The sequence below is a fragment of the Colias philodice genome, chromosome 3 (genome assembly GCF_061535455.1).
Source record: "Colias philodice isolate Cphi_HAF_F1 chromosome 3, ilColPhil1 Martin Lab GWU primary, whole genome shotgun sequence".
In the NCBI taxonomy this organism is placed as follows: Eukaryota; Metazoa; Arthropoda; class Insecta; order Lepidoptera; family Pieridae; genus Colias; species Colias philodice.
In genome coordinates, this window is record NC_143088.1 from 1,036,494 (window position 1) to 1,057,274 (window position 20,781).

At 34.5% G+C, this 20,781-nt stretch overlaps 1 protein-coding gene across 1 annotated transcript in view; it reads right to left on the bottom strand.

Annotated features, from left to right (window-relative positions):
- Positions 1 to 2,275: 2,275 nt before the first annotated feature.
- ogre (optic ganglion reduced) overlaps positions 2,276 to 20,781 on the bottom strand; it is a 46,297-nt gene continuing 27,791 nt past the window's right edge. Inside the window, exons 4-8 of the mRNA XM_089712328.1 lie at positions 17,683 to 17,838; positions 5,240 to 5,397; positions 4,625 to 4,819; positions 3,881 to 4,042; positions 2,276 to 3,381 (exon numbers count right to left, since the gene is read on the bottom strand). Of these exons, the coding sequence (XP_089568454.1) occupies positions 3,324 to 3,381; positions 3,881 to 4,042; positions 4,625 to 4,819; positions 5,240 to 5,397; positions 17,683 to 17,838 (729 nt within the window). The 3' untranslated portion in view covers positions 2,276 to 3,323. The remainder of the gene's footprint in view (positions 3,382 to 3,880; positions 4,043 to 4,624; positions 4,820 to 5,239; positions 5,398 to 17,682; positions 17,839 to 20,781) is intronic.

Below are 20,781 nucleotides of genomic sequence, written 5' to 3' on the forward strand. Positions count from 1 at the left end.
TTGCTATGATTTTAATTTAAATTTCTTTCAAATATGGTCACCCCGCAATGTTTTTATGTAGGGTATCATTCATTTTGAAATTTTAGAACAAGTAACAAAATGTTCTTTATTTACTTGAAAAACTACGGTATATAACAACTTACATATATACATATAAAGATTTTAAAGCGTTCTTTAATTATTGCTTGTTTTTCTTGCTTATGGACTATATTATGAAAGTAAGAGACAGCATTCTGAATAAAATTACTAACTTCAAAAAGACCTTGAATAAGTCTCAAAAATAAAGTTCGAAAACAGATCTTAAGTTAATCGGAATAAGGTCAATTTTATAAAAAAACATTGTATTAATTACAGGAGTTACCATTATGTCTGATAGCAGTAATAATTCGAGTGTGTCAAAAAAAACATACATATTGTATGGAATAAAAATTGAAATATTCTTGGCACGCAAGATCTATTGACACAACCAAGACACTTAGGCAAAAAGTATATATTTTAATAAAAATTGCGACGCTTTTAAAAATCAGGTCCCCTTAAATTTAGAATGAATATACATCTTAATGCTAAATACAACCTATAAAAACCTTGTAATAATATCAAAAAGGTACTAGGATAGGGGATGCAAAAAGGACCTAATTATTATTATAATGACCTAATAAGAAATTGACGTATTCTAAATAATTTTATACCCCAAAAAATGCTTTTGCCTGTTTCATAGAACGAACAAGGTGTATAAAAATGATGAAGTTGAAATAATAAGATTTTTAGCTCCCGAATGATGTGGACGAACTGTATTATAAAGTTATGGCTAGTTTCGCTATTCCTGGATAATTTATTTTTACTTACTACTATGAGTGAAAATGATACATAATGTACGAAAGTGTTCAAAACGCTATCAGTGACTTTATCAGCCAGGCCTTTCTCTATCCTCTAAGGGCTAATTTTTCAATCCTTGGTTTTAGTATTCGTCGAATAACGTATAAAACTACCATTTCAAAATGTATTTTTATTGCCCGCAATTGACAGTTTACAGGTGACATTTTAATATTATCGTGTAATACTTTATTGGACGGATAAGTTTTAACCAGGGATTGAAAAATCGGCCCTAAGACCAATAAACAATACGTGTGAATTTATCTGTCAGATTAGCTAAACAGATCATATCCAGAAGCTGTCAAACTGGCCATTACTAAGAGCTAGCGCGCACGAGCAACTTTGTCTCCGCAACTATTTTGTCTCTCCCATCAATTTGTATGGGGAGTTGCGTCGCTACGTGCGCGCACTTTCATACTAGCCCATGGGTGGAGAGACCAAATAGTTGCGGAGACAAAATAGTTGCGGAGACAAAGTTGCTCGTGCGCGCTAGCTCTTACAGTTTTCTAGAACAAAGTAGTTTTAAACATCAATTTCTTAGTAAGTTAATAGTGACAAGGCACATAAAATATTATAAATGTAACCCTTTGAAAAAATGTAACATTGGAGTTGAATTTTTTTTAATAACATTTGTTTCTCATACAATTTGGCAAGAATTTTTAACGAATATAATGAGTATGAATTTTTACATATAATAATGTAATGTTTTCAGTCATGTATGGATGTCTTTTGTCACTATGAAAGGGGTGAACTGATTTTGATGTTTGTGACATTTATGTTCTTAGATGTTTTTGAGCTAAGTTAAATTGGAGACGTACTTTTTATATTTTATTTATTTAAAGCTTTGTTTTTTTTTTTTAGATTTATGTCCTCCTTGATTAATAATTCCAATAACTATATAATATTATGTTGAAAATAAATAATGCGAGATTCCCATGTGAGATTTCGAAAATGAACATATTTAGACTTTGCTTAAAACAGTAGGTATCTTTGAAAAGAAAAATTTACTATCTTTTAAATTTATTAACTAGTATTTGATTATGGCAACTTTATAGGAAACTACAAGAGATTTATTTTTAAAAACATGATTTTCTACTCAAATAATAAAGAAACCCTGGACGAGTTGTTTTATACTTTGGAATACACATGCTGTTTCTATAGAGAGGAATTTGTAAAAGATAAAATGGAAGTTTCGTTTTTAAGCTATTGCATAGCTTCTATCGCGGGCCTTGAGCGCGGGGACTGAATCCAGAAATTCCGTAACGAAAAAACCTCACGCTCCCCACTCCGACGGGCACGGAGATGTGGCTTGAAGGCATAGCATGCAATAGCTTTACCGCGGCAGTCCCCGAGTGCCAAACGTATTTTTTTTTCCTTTTTTATTTGGAAATAGTGAAATAATTATGAAATATTTAGTTTATAATCCCAAAGCCAAATAACTCCGTAAAAGAAATATATTTTTTTTAAAGACGACGCTTTTATTGGTCCTGTAAAATTATAAATTGTGCATCGAAATAATTAATGCATCGATAGAAAAGTATTTCTAAATTATAAAATTATAGTTTGAAATAACATAGTCTTATCAAAAAAATCTGTTGAAAATAACACTTTCTATAACCGAGTATTTCTCTCTCTAGTCACAGTACAAGTTGAATTCTTACGGTCTTACTAATAAAATGTTACCCATTCGCTTTGCAATGGATTAATTATTGCAATAACCTGTCTTGTTTTTATGATTGACGTTTCATGTGAGCAAGAGCAGGACACAGCTATGGTAGAAAATGGTAGAAATTTATCCATTGTTTAACTTTTTATAAGTAAGGCCGTTAGTGTAATTCGATAGTTACTTATATCAGCAACATTTAAAACTACGCAAAGGAAACTGTATTTACACTTAAGGCCAGTATCAGACGGTTTTATAGAAACCCACATCTTAATTTTAATTTTACCTTAATGGCGGGTAGCCGGAATTATCTATACCTTTTATAGAGTTTATTTTACTCGATGGAACTCAACATACTTATTTGAGGGTAGCTGGATATATTGCAAGTAGTTGGAGGTAAATACGTCTACTCACAAGTTACACTATATCAATTTTATACCGCTACAATATATCCAAATCAAATTTACTTCCCGCCAGCTTCCCGGCCCGCTCATCTCGCATAAGCGCTTTATTAGTTCCCTTTATCGATTTTAGTTTTAATCGAGTATATTTTAGAATAATGATATCTACATTTGCATTTTGTCGAGCTACCCTCCAATCAGAAGTTACTTAGTTACATCCATATCAAATTTCGAGGGTACTTCATATATCCAACTACCCCCAAAAATTTACTCGAGGGTACACTTTCAATACTTTTACTTTACCAGCTACCCTCACTACGTATATACAGTGTTGTGGTGTGACGTCACACGGCTAGCACGGCAATGTCCCGCGGTCGCTTCGTGCGTCACGCGCGCGGTCCGCTCTTCTCGCCCATACGCTTTATTAGCTCCGCTATTAGTTCCCTGAAAATTTGCGTTAAAATTGTTAAAACGGTGGTAGGAGGTGGAAAAATCTTTACTTATAAATAGGTCATCGGAATTCCAACCAATACCCGCGGCCTCATCATTAAAGCGGCTCGACGGTACTCAGTTAGGTTTTAGTCGGTCCGACGTAACGGGGAGCCATGTGTATGTATTCAAGATTTCCCCACTTAAAAAAAATATCAGCATAGATGAAATTAATTTGAGGGCTTTTGGTATGTATGTTACAATTTAATTCAAAAACTATTAAATCGATTCCAAAACTTCTTTTACCATTAGAAAGATGCATGTTTTCCGAGTGGTATAAAATATAAATTACATATACTACACAGTTGTTCGGGTATTTCTATTTCATTCAAAATTTAAAAACAAATTCTTGCAGTATGCCTCATAATATTAAGCCTGCAATATAACGCCAGCTTTCAGCTACTAATCATACAACTTAAGAAATATAAAAAAAAAATTAAATTCCCAAACTCACCTATAAATAAGCGGATCCATATTCCTCGCGAGCATATACAACAACCACCAGTCGCCCACGTCCGTCCGTCTGGACACTATCAACGCTGACTCTATCGGTATCGTCCTAGACCTCGCGTGGAGTAGTCTCGGTCGGACGGACGGCACGAAGATTATCACTAGCCTGAAATGGGTAGGCATTTGTGAATATATTTTAGAGTATAGGACCTAGTCAGTGGGACCTTGGGGAACAATAAAATACTTGTTTTTTGTTACTTCATACTTAAAACGAGGTTTTAACATAGTCATTTAATGAATCTCTATATATTTGAAACATCTATTTATGCAAGAATTTTTATCACAAAGAATATTATTACTACAATTAAATAAGTTAGCACTTGCCACTTGTGAATCGATTAAATAGCAAAGGACCAAGAGCGGAACCTTGTGAAATACTTTCATACTGGTTCTTCTACATCTAAATTATTTTTTATTTCAAGACATGTTTTTATTATATATAATACTTCGTTTGTATTACAAGTACTATATATATAATTCTTATAATTTTTTTTACTAATTTATTGTCATGCTCATATGAGTGACTTTACACACAAATACTCTAGATCCACATAATTATTTACATAAATCTGTAAGCTGTGACATATAACTGGTTGAGCATACGCCAGCTTAAAATTAATTATATAACTTATATATACCTTTTGTGATCCTTAAATAAAGAAAATAAAAAATAAAGATTAACACTTACCTATAAATGACGAGCAAGGCGAGGATCACGGCGAGAATGATGTACCAGAACCACAGGAAGATGAAAGTCTTCTCGTTGACGATGTTAAGGGGCAACACACAGAGGCTGTCGTGCGTCTGTATTGTTCCAGACGCACCATATTTGTGGAATGTGCACTTTGTGACGCGCGGGAACACGTATATCATTGGATCGTATCTGGAAATTAATAGAATAGAAGAATAAATACGTGATAGTAGAGTTATGGATAGTAGGCTAAAATATAAAATAGTTGATGGAATAACAATGGGCTGAAAACGATTGTGTATTTAAATACTGTTTAAAAGTGATGGAAAGTTAAAAGAAAAAAATCATGGAAATTGATATAAGGTGTTATTTTATTGATAGAACATAAGATATAACACGTAAGAGTAAGGGTAGAAAATATTTATATCACGTATTATACACGTAAAAAATAAACGATTCATAAAATCTTTACTTAGGGAGATAAAACATTGCTAGTCTGTCCTAATAGACAGACGTATCTTGAAAAACTTGTATCACTGGTCATTCATTCTTCATTTCATTCATTCATTCATTCATTCATAAAATATCCTCCTTAAAAGATAGATAACCCACCTCTCCTCCTGAGGCACTTCGCTGTACCCCAGCACCCTGGTACCATACGAGAGGAACTCGCCGTTGAAGAAGCTGTCCATCATCCACATCTGGACGACGATGTTCACGAGGCAGAGCATCTCGCAGCCCCAGTAGCGGAACGCGTAGAGCTTGTGTCTCTGGAAAGATAAATGGCAAGATTTAGGTTTGGTCCTAATGACATAATCTGTTTAGTTAATTTGGTAGACAATTTGTTGACCTTAAAAGGTTTATTTGAAAATTTGCGAAGCTATTTGCAAATGTTTACGCGAATACTGACTGTCTTATTTATAATTTTATAATAATTTTTCACAGTATTTGGATGAAGCGTAATGATATCCTTGGTAAAAATATTAACAGTGACAAAGTAATTTGTTTTATTTTACATCAGATACTATTTACTTTATGTAGCAGTTGAAAACAGACGTTTCTTTTTAGAATTCCACCCAAGCCAGTTAAAACGTAATTTAGGATAAGGAATGATTACTTTTATTTCAATGTCTGAAACCATTTCTCTAACCACAAAGAATCGTTATTGATTAAATTCCTCATTCTATATGAAAGACGTCCCACATCATTATGCTAAGACTTAATTATCTGACATTCCTTTCCTATCTCCGCTTAATGTAGGTGAAGACCCATGTCGTAATATACAGGCTGTGTTCCTTCATAACGACTTAGTTACAATATATTAATTACCTAATTCATTCTTCAATTAAATTGGCTACTAATAAAGGACTACTTGAATTAAATACTTTTTTGTTATTTTTTATCTTTCATGTTTTTGAAGAAGGCAAGTATTTCTGTCTATTTAAGTCAACAGATGGCTCAGAATAAAATTTGCCTTAAAACTCTGATCATTTTTTGATCATGTATAGGATCATGGTAGATATTTTGATACTAGACACAGAGAAAGAAGGCTTTTAGTTTATATCATCCATCGGCCATCGTTAAATCTTGGTCTGTATAGTATTAGAAAAATCCTAAACAGTGTAGCACAGATACAACGTAAAACAACCGATACCTACAGCAGACGACAAATATTCACTCCATACAAAAGACCTACAGATAATCTTTTCAAACGAACAGACACTTGGCAACACGACGTGAGGTCTGCGTCCAATAACCTGATGCTATCAGATAGGCAAGATCAAGTGACCATCACTTGAATGTACCTTTGTTTCCAATGAACGACTGTTGAAGTTTTATCGTGTGGAATTCGATCATATACTGTTACTTGACCTTATGGGGTGGCTTTAGATAATACGCTTTTAATAAGAAGTTATTAAATTCTACTGCCTAAGGGCGTATTCAGAAAGAAAGCTTGAAACTTATAAGCATAAGCGCTTATAAGTTTCTGCTGCGCGGGTTACCAGTACTGACAGGAAAATATATGAACATGACAAGCGCCGTTACCTGTTAAGATTGGCCTAAAAGTACGTATACAAAATAATTGAAAATAAGCAGAATTGCTACGAAACAAACCTCTAAAGAAATCATACAGTCTAATTTATAAACACCTTTTTAATATCGTTGTTAATATGTATCAGAAGAAGGGCATTGAACTACGTGAAGTGACTTGAAGTTATAATTTAAAACAATTTCGATCCTACAGTATCATGGCAATATGCATCACCTATATTCATTACTGAATCACAATCCAAATGAACTTAGTATGAAACGGTATCAATCATGTACAATCAGCATATTTTAGTTTTAATTGTCTTTGTTCAAAGAATTTACTTCCGTGTCAAACTTGTCTTCAAATACTGTGTGATTATCACATAACCTTGCTTTATTTAAACAATTACCTAATATTTAAGTACTTTTGCGTTATATTAAATCCTAATTTAATGCGGGAAACATTTATGGAGTATAAAGTTTTTCCAAATACATTTTTTGATGACGTCTTTACGCTTCTTTTAATCATTTAATAATATAAACATGTTAACATATTATGAACACGATTTGCAGCGTAAGGATTACCAAAACAATATTAATGCAAGGCACTTGAACCCATCTTTCTAACCTTGAATGAAACCTGACACCACCAGCAAACATATTCGTCGGTAAAACTTCAAGCATATTGTTTTTACTATATTGATAATATTAACTGTATATATCATACCAAGTTTCAAACAATCTAATGCTGAAACGTATACATATTTGAATGATGGCTTCAATTGTTCATATACTCTGATAGATGTTTATAAAACATTCGATAGGGGATCGGCATACTTGAATAATTTCAAGGCAGTTGTATATTATTTCAAAGTTATGATAACTCTAGTGGCTGATAACAGAATTTATTCTGAATATCAATCAGTAAAGTGGAGGTACATGATAAGTTAAATGGTTATATCACCTTTGATCTGAAGCAATTTTCCGATCAATTGATAGGTAATAAGTTGATGTCGTAGGTAATAAGAGTTCAAATGAATAAATTAATGCTAGCAGAATGAACAATAAATGTAGAATTCGTGCACATAGTAACATAGATAAAACAAAGGAGAATATAAAAACAGACTACAACTGTAGAAGTAAACAAAAAAATGACTGTAAACTACGCGTTGAATAGAAAAAAAATCCTACAAATTTTACGCTGAATGACGCTCAAAGGATACTTACTACAGGCGTACATTATATGTATACAAATTATTATGTGGAGCATTATCATTTCATTTGCAGCAATTAAAAACACAGGTACCTACAAAATAACCGAAAAAGGATAAAATCTTACGTCATCAGTCTGATTCCTGAAGTAAACCTTCTAAGAGAAAGAACTTTAACAAGATTAGAAGGAACATCTCCAGCTGCATATAAAGATCAACAAAACCCTCAACATAAATGACATCAGTAACCCATCACCCCAGCCAATCCCCTTACTTCATTTAAGGGGAACACAAAGGCACGCCAGGTGCTCACATTAGCTCACAATACGTCGCATCTGCTCTGCTTTTTTATAATTCGCCTAGTTTTGTGCGTACATCCATTTATTCTCTACTCAATGAAGTGCAATGTTCTCTACGGTTTTGGTTTTGTTATTAAATAGCTTTTCAAAATCGCATATTTTATACAGATATATTTAAAGCAAAAAACACAGTCTTATTTTCATCAATTTTACATGAACGGAGACAGGCTTTAGCTAATATATATATTTTACTTTAAAAGCATTTAGATTAAGCATTTATTCAACTGAATATAAATCTATGGAAATATATTTTTAAAGTACCCGCATATGTAGGCGATCTTTACATAAACATGTTAACAATTGAGTACAATACCAAGGTTGAATGTGTGAATAAAAACTACACATTTGATAAGCATGTGTAAAATGAAGACCTTATAATAATTGTCGTGGAATATACAGCACCTTATAGAGTATGAATAGCAGGAGCATTATTTATATACTGATACTGGCCTTTACCTACATGACTATAAGTTATAACCAATAAAAATTGATTGTCCAAACGTATCAGTATGTAATCTTTACGCGCATAACATTCAAGCTACTTCACTAAATTGGATAAGTATTTAATTCTTTTTTTTGTCTACTTTATTGTCAGGATAGTAAACTCAAACATTTAATTATTCAATTACACTTCTTCTAGAAGCACTTTTGAAACGTCCTTTAAACATAGTTTTACCAATTACCACCGATTCGGGAAGGAGTTTCTACGGAGAAGAACCGGCAAGAAACTCCGTAGTTACAGTATTCAATGATTTTATGCTATTAAAACAAGAGATTTGCAATCGGGTCGTCCCGAGTCCTCTAATTAGTACGATAAAAGCATTTTACGATAATATATAAACAACTAGCTTTCCGCCCGCGGCTTCGCCCGCGTTTTCAAAGAAAAACCCGTTTCCGTAGGATTTCCGGGATAAAACCTATCCTATGTCCTTTCTCGGGTATCAAAATATCTCTATACCAAATTTCATGCAAATTGGTTCAGTAGTTAAGGCGTGATTGAGTAACAGACAGACAGACAGAGTTACTTTCGCATTTATAATATTAGTATGGATTAAAAGTACAAGGGTAATAATAACTTTACCTACACATGTAGCGTTCAACGCAGGTCTCAATGTACAATTTAAATCATAGTGTTATTGTTGATTGACGACAATACCTAGTAATCATATACGCTTCACGTGCACCAGAGCATTCTATAACCATGGCCTACATGAACCAATTATACATGATTTATAAGCAAAACATTGATGATTTAAAATTATGACATTTTCTAAATTATATCACACTAGCTTTCCACCCGCAGCTTCGTCCGCGCAGTCAAAGAAAAACCCGCATAGTTCCCGTTCCCGTGGGATTTCCGGGATAAAACCTATCCTATAACCCGGGATAAAAAGTAGCCTATGTCCTTTCTCGGGTATCAAAATATCTCTATACCAAAATTCATTCAAATTGGTTCAGTAGTTAAGGCGTGATTGAGTAACAGACAGACAGACAGAGTTACTTTCGCATTTATAATATTAGTATGGATGTAGCCCAGATTTCCCGTACAAATAAGACTTGAGACCCAACGGTAAAACCTGGAATAACAACGGGGCCAACTTTATTTTTTAAGTGAAACTTCTTTAGGCGCGTTGAGAGTAAAATTTCAAGGTCACGTCATGGCAATACCGTCGCGTCATGGAGTAAGGCGACGATTTTGGTATCTTTGAATCTTGCCAAAGAAGTTTCACTTCTGACACGTGCGCGCAGCAGACACGCTCTTTTTATATAGTATTATTTTTAATTTCACTTAAATAATAACTACTCTGCTAACTGTTAATCGTTTCGTGGCAGATACATATTAGCTACGAACCCCAAAAAAAATGAATCAATATCTTCAAATTTCTAATCAATGTACCATCAATAATATACATGCATATTTCAAGTATACGCTGTTAAACACACCATTAAAATTAAAGTGGTACTCAAAAACTGTCTCTGAATAGTATCAGTAGTCGATGTCTACTTGAAAATTGATTGCCCACTTTCAAAGCATTTTATTTTTGGTACGACATTATATTTTGTGGGGTAGATAGAGGTGGATAGTTTTATTTAATATAACTCTATAATTTATTATGCTGGTTGTAAGGGCTTGTTTTAATTTAAATATAATTTCACGTGTTACATATATGTATTTTGTAAAATTAAATTGGAAAACTGACATGATTTAAAAGAGTAACTATGGAGTCTCTTGCCGGTTCTTCTCCGTAGATCCGTACTGCTTTCAGAATCGGTGGTAAATGTTAAAAATATGTAATGACGTTTCAAAAGTGCTTCTAGAAGAAGTCTAATTGAATAAATAAATGTTTGAATTTGAGTTATCTATGCATATAAAAAAGTAAATATAGCACAGGTGTTGCTAAGCGCAAAACTCGAGAACAGCTGAACCGATTTCATTAATTATTTTTTTATAATATTCCTAAACGTACTAGGATGGTTCTTATGAAGAGAAAACGTAAACATGTACCACGGGCGGAGCCGGGGAGGACCGATAGTAATTCAATAAAATTACTGACAACTAATCCCTACTAAATCCAATCGTTACAACATTTTGTATTGATTGATTTATCCTTATTGTATAAATAATTAAAAGCACAAAAAAGCGTAAACGTTTAACTTCATTTCGTAAACAATGTGTTATCATAATATTATATTTCTTGCAACAACGAATTCCAAGAAAACCAGAGTCCGGTATAATATTGTTCCGACTCAACCCCACATGTTTTTTGCACATGTCGCATATTCCATTCACAGTTTTTGTAGAATTTTGACATTACTGAGAATTTATTTTGTATTCAACCTTACGTTCTGGATTTGTTTACTTTATAATCAACAAGTTACTGGTAGAACGTTTACCGGGTCAGCTAGTACAGCAAATTAAAATTAACCCTTCCTATCCATCTAAAATAAAAGTTATTTTTACTACACGTAACATTTGCCAATCCTTGGCCTACATTTGGAATACTACTAATAATATAAATGCAAAAGCTTGTAAGGATGTGTGTTTATTGTTTGTTACTCTCACAAATAATAATAGTTAAAAAAAACTAAAAAACACGCTTTTTATAGAAAACCGAACAAAAAAATAGAAAATTTTTATCAAATTAGTGTATTGTCATCGGTCCTCAATAAATCTACAAAGTTTGAACGAAATCTGGCCGTTTAAAGTGGGTCAAAATCGCGCCCAAAGAAGTCGGTTACAAACATACAGGTGAAGCTAATACAGTGCAACCTTAATATAACGTACCTCAATATAACGATTTCCTCAATTTAACGAATTTTTCGTAATCCCCTTGAATTGTCCATAAGATTCAATATAAAATATCCCTTTTCATTACGAACATTTTTTGCGAACCACCTCTTTATAACGAATTTTTAACTATCAAGAAAAGTATAAATACCTCTAATTAACGAATTTCGTCAACCCAAAACCTTTATATAAAGTTCAAACCAATGTAATGATTCTTAATATCATAGTATGTGATTCATGTTGCGACAGGTTTCGACATGCTTTTGTTCGTAAAACGATCATTTTTGTTTAATTTAAATTGGAAAGTAATGTGAACACTGCTGCTCGTCATTATTGTTAAAGATTCAAGTTGAAATGGATCAGAAACGTAAAAGACCTCTTTATAACGAATTTTAGACCAACCTAACCTCAACATAACGAACCTCAGTTCAACGAATTACTTGATATAACGAATATTTATTTGTTCCCTTCAGATTTGTTATATCGAGGTTGCACTGTATAAAGCGTGTAAAAACATTAAAACATCACGAGGCGGGATTCAAAGTTCAAACCCGCGTCTTCCGTCTTCCACCGCTCGTGATCAAATATTTCCATTCTTTAAAATTTCATTTATAAACCATTTGAATGCTATAAAACTAATTATCAAATATGAACTAAAAATCAAAACTATACCACTACCAGAATCTCTACACCAGTCGACACCATTGCATTGGTCATTGACACCGTCACCACGGTACCGTTATAGGAAGCAAAAACTGCGTCTGCGCAGTCGAGCTAACGATAAACGATAGCTTCCTATCTGTAGGGTACTTCTTGTGACTGATGTGGTAATTATTTGTACTTGATGGTTGCGATGTGTCCTTCTGCGTCTGTTTTCCTTCTTTGCGTAATAAGAATCGAATTACAAATAAGAAAAACATTCGCTTGTATTAATATGAGTTCAAATAAATGAGTCCAATAACTTTTATCTAAGTAAGGAGAATAAACAACATTGAAATTTCTATTTGTTCCTTCAAAAGTTTAATATTAGGTCCGGTTGTTGTCCTACGAATTATCACTATATGCATCATGAATAAAAATACATTCTCATTCAACGTGGGCGAAATTGCGGGCATCAGCTAGTCACAATTATATAGATATATCATTTTATGTGATACAGATATCCGTAAATCGACGAATCTATTATGATAATTCTACAATCAGGATTATAGAATTATCATGATGTCTTAAAGCAGTTTTATTTCCAGTGTTGAAAAAAGACAGCGCCATATAGGTCGTCTAGCGTCATCACTATCCTACTCTGGAATGAATACTACTCTAGGACATCATGATTACCCCCTAGCTTTCAAAACGTAATTTGACGATATCATGGTAGCCCCCCAGATTAACATCATTGTTACGCTCACAAATCACAATACAAGTCACGTACTTAAATCTACTCCATCAAGCACTCCTCTCCCTCATGTTCTAATGTGACATCCGCGCAATGACGCCAACTACGTCAGAATCAATTAAAACCTCATCACGGCGGTTTGTGAGCTGCGTCTGAGCGTGGGAAATATAGTCATTACGTACGAACCAGTGACGTAAGGGCAAGGGCCCCGAGTTAGTTGGGGCCCCGGGAATATTATATGTACGTATCGTATTGACTAAAGTATCTCTTGTCCCGTAAGTACCAATTATAAGCAATATATAATTCTAATTGAATTTACTGAAATCAGGAAGCGCAGCAGGTGAAATGTGCCTCCTGTAGCCTGCGTGACTCTATTTAACACAAAAGCTCCCACAAAATTGCATTATAATATATTTTTAATAACCTAGCTAGTCATGACGTTGAAGTGAAGATAAATTTTTGTTCATAATATAAAAAATGCTGCAGCCATAGTGCATATAACCTTCTTGACCCGTGCTTACGCGAAAGTTTTAAAACTTCTTTACTAAAGGGCCTTTCTGAACTTTGCAAGAGGCTCCAAACAACCTAATTACGGCACTGGTAGGAAGGAACAGAAAAACTATGAATGGCACGATTACACTTGCCGGGGAGTGGAAACGTACGCCACGCTTGAGTACGCGTGATAATTCTATTTTGAGGTTAAATATAGGTGCATGATAATATAATGATAGGTTACACAGGTAACATTAATGCGTTTAGTCGCTGCATACGCGGTTTTTCATTGCATTTTAACTGAATTATTTCATTTTCCTTGCTGGAAATGATCTTGAAAGCTGATATTAAATTTTTAAACGGGTACATTTCCATACGATTTATTTATCTAAACCAAATCAAATTAATGAATCAATCAATCTTCTGAAATAGGACATAGTCGTATTCTTGTTTTTTAGTTTTTATCAACAAACATAATTTCCACTCCATTATTAAAACTACCAACTCCAAAAACACGTGGTCACCTAACCTAACTTTAACCGCGTACCGAATTACAAGCTATACAAAAAATTGGATCACGATATACAGCCTCTTACTTATCAAGACATCCGCCAGATGGGCGGATATGGCGGCCTTTACGCAACCAGTTTATAGCAAAAACTATTGTAGTTTACACGAAATAGGTACAAATATCGAATGACCCTCAGAGACACATTTATTCACTAGAGAAACAATAATCCGAATTTAGCCAACACAGAACTAGGTGAAGAAAGACTAGTTTACGTCAAAAACTATCGTAGTTCACTCGAAATAGGTACAAATAGTGAATGACCGTCAGAGACACATTTGTTAACTATAGCAAACACAATCCAACATTCGTAAACATTTAGTTCTATCTAGTAAAAGCTGGGAGAGGAGGGCGATGATTGAAATTCAAATTTTGGAATTCAAATCATTACATTAATATTCCTTCAATGAATATATTCTGGCTTGATTAAGGACCTTAAACCTTAAAAATCCCCAATAACACAAGAGAAAAGAGTATTACAGAAACCATATCCCAAAAAAGAGCTTGATACAAAACGCTGTTTAATTAAAACCCCGCAAGTTGATCATTTGGCTCACCCAATTAAAACCTAAGAAGACTTAGAAGCGATTAATCAAAAGCCTTCTGGGAAATCATTATGTGACTCACTATATAGCGCCACCTGTTGTAATCGATAATACGGGAAAGGCCTAGCCTAATGTTTACATTTCAGGAAACGGGGGTGATTTGAAAAGTAATCAAAATAAAAAGCTTGTTATAATTTGTTGAGAAATTAATGGGCTTGGGAATACAATGCGCTTGTCGTAACTTTCAAAGAGTTGTATAGGTTAAAATCGTCTCGTAATGTAAGTAGTAACTGAAAAAATATTATGAAACATGGGCTTTCTCATAATATAGGCCAGCGTCTAACATTAATTACAACGTGAGATTTTATTCAATTTCTATACGATACGATACTATTGAGATTACTCTTGTAGTATCACTTCGTTACTGAAGTAAATAGTGCGTGTATATTATTTTGCCCATAACATGAGTACTGCTTATAAATGTATAGCTTTTAGTTATTTTTAGGCCTTGACTTGATTTAGTTACTATTGAAATTCGCAAACTAATCCACTGCACAATCCACCCGTACCCTACACAGATTTCACAGAACATTGCACAATTTCTCAACATTGACCAACTGTGAGACAAATAGTACAATGGTCACGCGCCCTAATCGAGATGATAAAACACCGAAGTCTTACGCAATCGAACATTGAACGGGCGACGACCTGCAGCAAAAAGTTCACCAGCTTACCAACGGTCCGTCACGATCCATTTTGTAAGGCCAATTGATTTTACGTTAAAATTCACAACTTTCACTTGACTATGATTTCACGTTGTTAAAAATGCGGCAAAACTTGTCAATTTTGCTGGTGATAGTAATGTCACTTTTTTTCAAGAAAATCACTTTTACTTCAATATAATTAGCTTTTTACACCATTAAAACCTAGTCAAAGTCAAAGTAATATTTTGCAGTCATTTATTTAAAATTTAAAAACAAGTACCTATGTTTGCAAACTCAATTTGCCGCCTGTGTTGCATAGTCGGGACCTAATAGAAAGTACAAATAAACTCCTGATATGAATTCCAACTATCACACAGGTTTTCCCTCATACAAAATCATTTTACCTCTTCCCAAGTGATCAATATAAACGTACAGGGTCTTTCCAGTATCAAAATGAATTTCGATTTTCATGCTCCACGCGAATTCCTTGTAATCCAGTAGGTAAGTATACTTAACAGGTATTTCAATTTGTAATTTCATATTTATAAAGGATAATTAAATATATGTATCTAGGTTTATTTATGCCTAGTGAAAAACAATCTATTCAAGCAAATTGAGAGCAATGTTTCCGAACAAATTGGAGACCTATTTTATACTGGTAGTACTTTAAATTGACCTAACGGGATCATTTTAGTGGTCGTAGAATGCTCTTACAATGTGCGGCCTAGTTGATGATTTCCTTTTTAAACGTCTGCCTAACACAAAATAAAACGTACTTAAGCATTCGTATGTAACGTATAAGTCTTAAGTAGTTCTTTCTACTTTATTTCACTCGTCTATACGTCAATTTTGGCAACATTCCAACCCCCATCAGCCACCAAAGTTTAACAAATCAATTACATTCAAGATTCCCTAACATCACATAAAAAAGACGGGTTGCACTCCGGGAGTGCCGGCAGAAGTGAAAACTTGATTATTAACGTTGAGCATGTTTGATATCCATCCGTCTTACGCTTTTTCGATCAGGTCACGTACGTGTCCTGACGCGAGTTTAAGATTTTATACCCAACGCCGCTAAGCATTCGTACGTAACGTATAAGTCTTAAGTCATTTTTTCTTACTTATTTCACCCATCTATACATAAATTTTGGCAACATTCCAACCTCCATCAGCCACCAAAGTTTTAACAAATCAATTACATTCAAGATTCCTCTAACTTCACATACAATTCATTAATTATATAAAAATGTCCGCCATATGTACAATGGCAATCTGACAAAAAATATTGTACAAACCTTACTAACCATATACGACTAAATAAGGATATTTGAAATTAAAGACTTTTTAACGGATTTGAAACGCGATTACGCGAGCGTGGTCACGGGGAGACACATGTCTCATGTCTCCCCGTGACCACGCTCGCTGTAAAGTGTTCGAAACGTCGGGAAAATAATATAATGAATGAATCGCGTTTAAAACCCGTTAAAAAGTCTTTAATTTCTAAATGTATAATAAACACTAGAAAAGGATATTTGACTTGATTTCTATGACCATTCTACTCCTTTACTACATTTCCACCTATCCCTGGCTAATAAACTCTATGTATGTGAATGCCCCTGGGATCGAAGTCCGTGCGTAGCGTTGCTAATGATCCGCATGCCTTGACAACGTGTAGGGAATCACGATTCGATGGCAAACTGTTGGTTTATATAGAAAAAAAGCTTTTCTGAGAAGCGACTCGTTCGTATGGCTGGGTTGGACCAGTGGACATAATTTATACGAAGATTTATCGTACTAGCTTCCCACACTAGTCTTAAACGCAGATAAAAAATAAATCTGATCTAAAATATCCTTTAGTTTGGCAAAACAACTTTTAGGGCCGATTTTTCAATCATTAGTTAAATCTTATTCGTGGAATATCGTATTAAACAACCATATCAAAAATGTGTTATTTGCTCGTTTTTTTGACATTTTACAGGCATCTGTATATTATTGTGTAATACTTTATTGGACGGATAAGATTTATCCAAGGATTGAAAAATCGGCCCTTAGTAAAATAAACAAAGCTTCGGATCATATCTTCGGCGCACTAAACTAATTTGTTTAATTACACAAAACGGGCTCATGAGATATGGATGCAATTAAGCACTGATATTTATTATTCTTGATTACCACATAAGTGCGATGTGAGTGAAGCCACGGGCACCAGCTAATCACTACATTGTATAAAACAAAGTCGCATGCCGCTGTCCGTCTGTCCGTATATACCTAAATTTAGATCTTTAAAACTACGCAAAAAATTCTGATGCAGTTTTTTTTATAAAAGATTGTTTCAAAAGAAACATTTAGTATACAATTTATTAAGTTCGAGTTAGTTATTGGTTGACTACTTTGTGCAGAAGTTAAGTTTTGGGCAAGTTATACGCGGGCAAAGCCTAGGGTTCTTATACATAATCTACTCACCCTTTCATGCCTGATGAGGTATCCAATGATGACGTCCTTCTTCTTCTCTTTCTCCTCTGCGTGACAGATGCCCATATTGAGACCCATCACTATGGTCCTCAGCAAGCCTCCTTCAAAGGCGTCCCAAAGGTACTTGGGTGTGTAACACATTATTGCCTGAAATATCCAAAATGTGATAAATTTTAAAGAATAGTACTTTTGCTTTAAGGAAAAAGACGCGGTTTACCCGCCTAGTGATCGATGTTACTATTCTTTAAAATTTAAAATTAATTATAAAAAAACATTTAAATGCTATAAAACTAAATAATATATCAAATTTCTGTTTAGTTTGGAACTTAGGTCTGAAGCTGTTTTAAGGTGAAAAGTTTTGTCATAAATTTCGATTAAACACTATTTGAACAATGCTTTACTGTAACTACTGTTACATAACTTTAAACTAATGTTATACTTCAAGTATTCGAATATTTATAATGGCTTTAGATCTATACTATTATCATTTTTATTCATGCATTTCATCTGTGCATGTGTTTGTCACCGATCTCCTCCTAAAGGTCTATCTTCCAATGAATCCGATGATTATTTGGATTTACAATTCGAACGCGAGGAAGCCGTGGGTACAAGCTAGTCTTATTATAATATTTCCAGAACAATGTTAAAAGGGATAGTGACGTATGCAGAGTGCATAGTACATATTATGCCAGTGTCCGTGTTTCGTAAATTTCAGATCACTAAGAACAAGTGGTGTAAATATCCTCAATTTACTAAAATCACATAATAAGAGCATGTGAATTGTGCATACAGTTAGTGACATATCACACTAGCGGATTGCGAGCGGTTTCAAAGCGGAGCGGGTGCGCAACGAATACGTTGCGGTTGCGCAGCGAATTCGTTGCGGACGCGTGGCAGATGCGCAACGTTTACGTCGCAGTCATGTACACTCATTAACAAAATGGAATCCGTGCTGGTTGTTACTTATAACTTGTGATAGTATAATAATTATGAGATCATTATTTTTTACGAGTTTCATAACATGTTAATGTTTAGGGTATTGTTTTATCTATTAAATCTTGGTCGAAATGCAATCAGATAACTTAATTGCTCATTAAGAAAGTTCATTAGTGAAATAAATGTTAAAGCTCCTTAACTAAAACAGGGCTATCTTATTATTAGATAAATAGCAGTGAATAGAAAATTTTATCAAGCAACCAGCAACTCACTATCACTTTGCTCATAATTAGGTTCACAAAATCTCTTTATAACATACGTTGCTATGGGAGAGATTATACTGGTCAGTCGTTACATACTTTTGGAATGTATGGTACATTCTAAAAGTCCTAGTAATTCAATTTTATAGCACCTTTTTTTAACAACTCCAGTTGTTATTACATCTTTAGTTAACTGTTAAGTAAGTGCATTTCCACAGTACGGTTAAAAAATTGAGTGCTACAGAAACGATGGAAATATTGAATGGAAGTTAGGCAAGGCGGAAGGGCTGGCTTTTGTGCGAGAGTATACAAAATGACGCGTCCGCAACGAATTCGCTGCGCAACCGCGGCGTGTTCGTTGCGCGCCCGCAACGTATTCGTTGCGCACCCGCTCCGCTTTGAAACCGCTCGCAATCCGCTAGTGTGATATGTCACTTATCGTGTCAAACGTGATCTGCTTCTCAATGAAATGATGACGTATAAATAAAATACGGAAACGTTCGATTAGTTATTCCATTTCAAAAATGGGTAGGATTTTGTCTAGGCTATGTTGCAACGTGTTGCAAGTGTTAGGGCCAACTTTTCAATCCATGGTTAATACTTATCCGCCCAATAAAGTATTACACGATAATATTAAAATGTCACCCGTAAACTGTCAAAGACGGGCAAAGAATACATTTTTGAAATGGTAGTTTAATACGTTATTCGACGAATGAGAATTAACCAAGGATTGAAAAATCAGCCCTTAATCATGCAATTATTTATTTGTTTTTCCCCTTTTTATTATATAACAAATCAATTATCTCGATTTTACAAGATTGTAATAAAAAATAAATCAGTGTCTCTGTGAATTATTGTTTAAGAGCTGGCGCGCACGAGCAACTTTGTCTCCGCAACTATTTTGTCTCCGCAACTATTTTGTCTCTTCACCCATGGGCTAGTATGAAAGTGCGCGCACGTAGCGACGCAACTCCCCATACAAACTGATGGGAGAGACAAAATAGTTGCGGAGACAAAGTTGCTCGTGCGCGCTCGCTCTAAGACAGTGCGCGCACGAGCAACTTTGTCTCCGCAACTTTTTTGTCTCCGCAACTATTTTGTCTCTCCGACCTATGGGCTAGTATGAAAGTGCGCGCACGTAGCGACGCAACTCCCCATACAAATTGATGGGAGAGACAAAATAGTTGCGGAGACAAAGTTGCTCGTGCGCGCTGGCTCTTATACTACAATATTTCGAGATCTCGATTTTACAAGATTGTATTAAAAAAATTTCATACAATCTTGTAAAATCGAGAAAGAAATCAAATAATGAATATGTAAATCAACTTCGTCTTCTTATTAGGTACACATTTAGTATATCGTTAAAACATTTGCTTCAAATTCTGCCTTAAATTATTCCATTACCCTCAGTCTAATTTCGCATAAGTTCAAGGCATTATTGACAACAGAGACCGTTACGACACCTTCGTCATCAATTTTCCTAACCGAAAACTGGTTTACATCAAATATCGGACAATACCTTCGAATCTACACGTCATAGCAACGTCACTAGAAGCGGGCCAGTAACAGTAGATGACTCAGTTTACCTAATTAGCATGTCTCAAGTTCATCTGTTTATGGTCAATGTGTCTACCGTTATGGGATCCGACCTGAATGTGATCTTTTTAGCGCGTGATGTTTATGTAAGTTTATACTAGCTGTGTACCGTGGTTTTACCCGCATTGCTTCGCTACTATTGGACATAGCATGACGATATAACCTATAGTGTTCCTCGATAAATGGGTTACCTAACATTGGAAGAATTTTTCATATTGGAGCCGTAGTTCCTGAGATTAGCGCATTCAAAAAAACAAACTTTTCAGCTTTATAATATTACTAGCTTACCGCCCGCGGC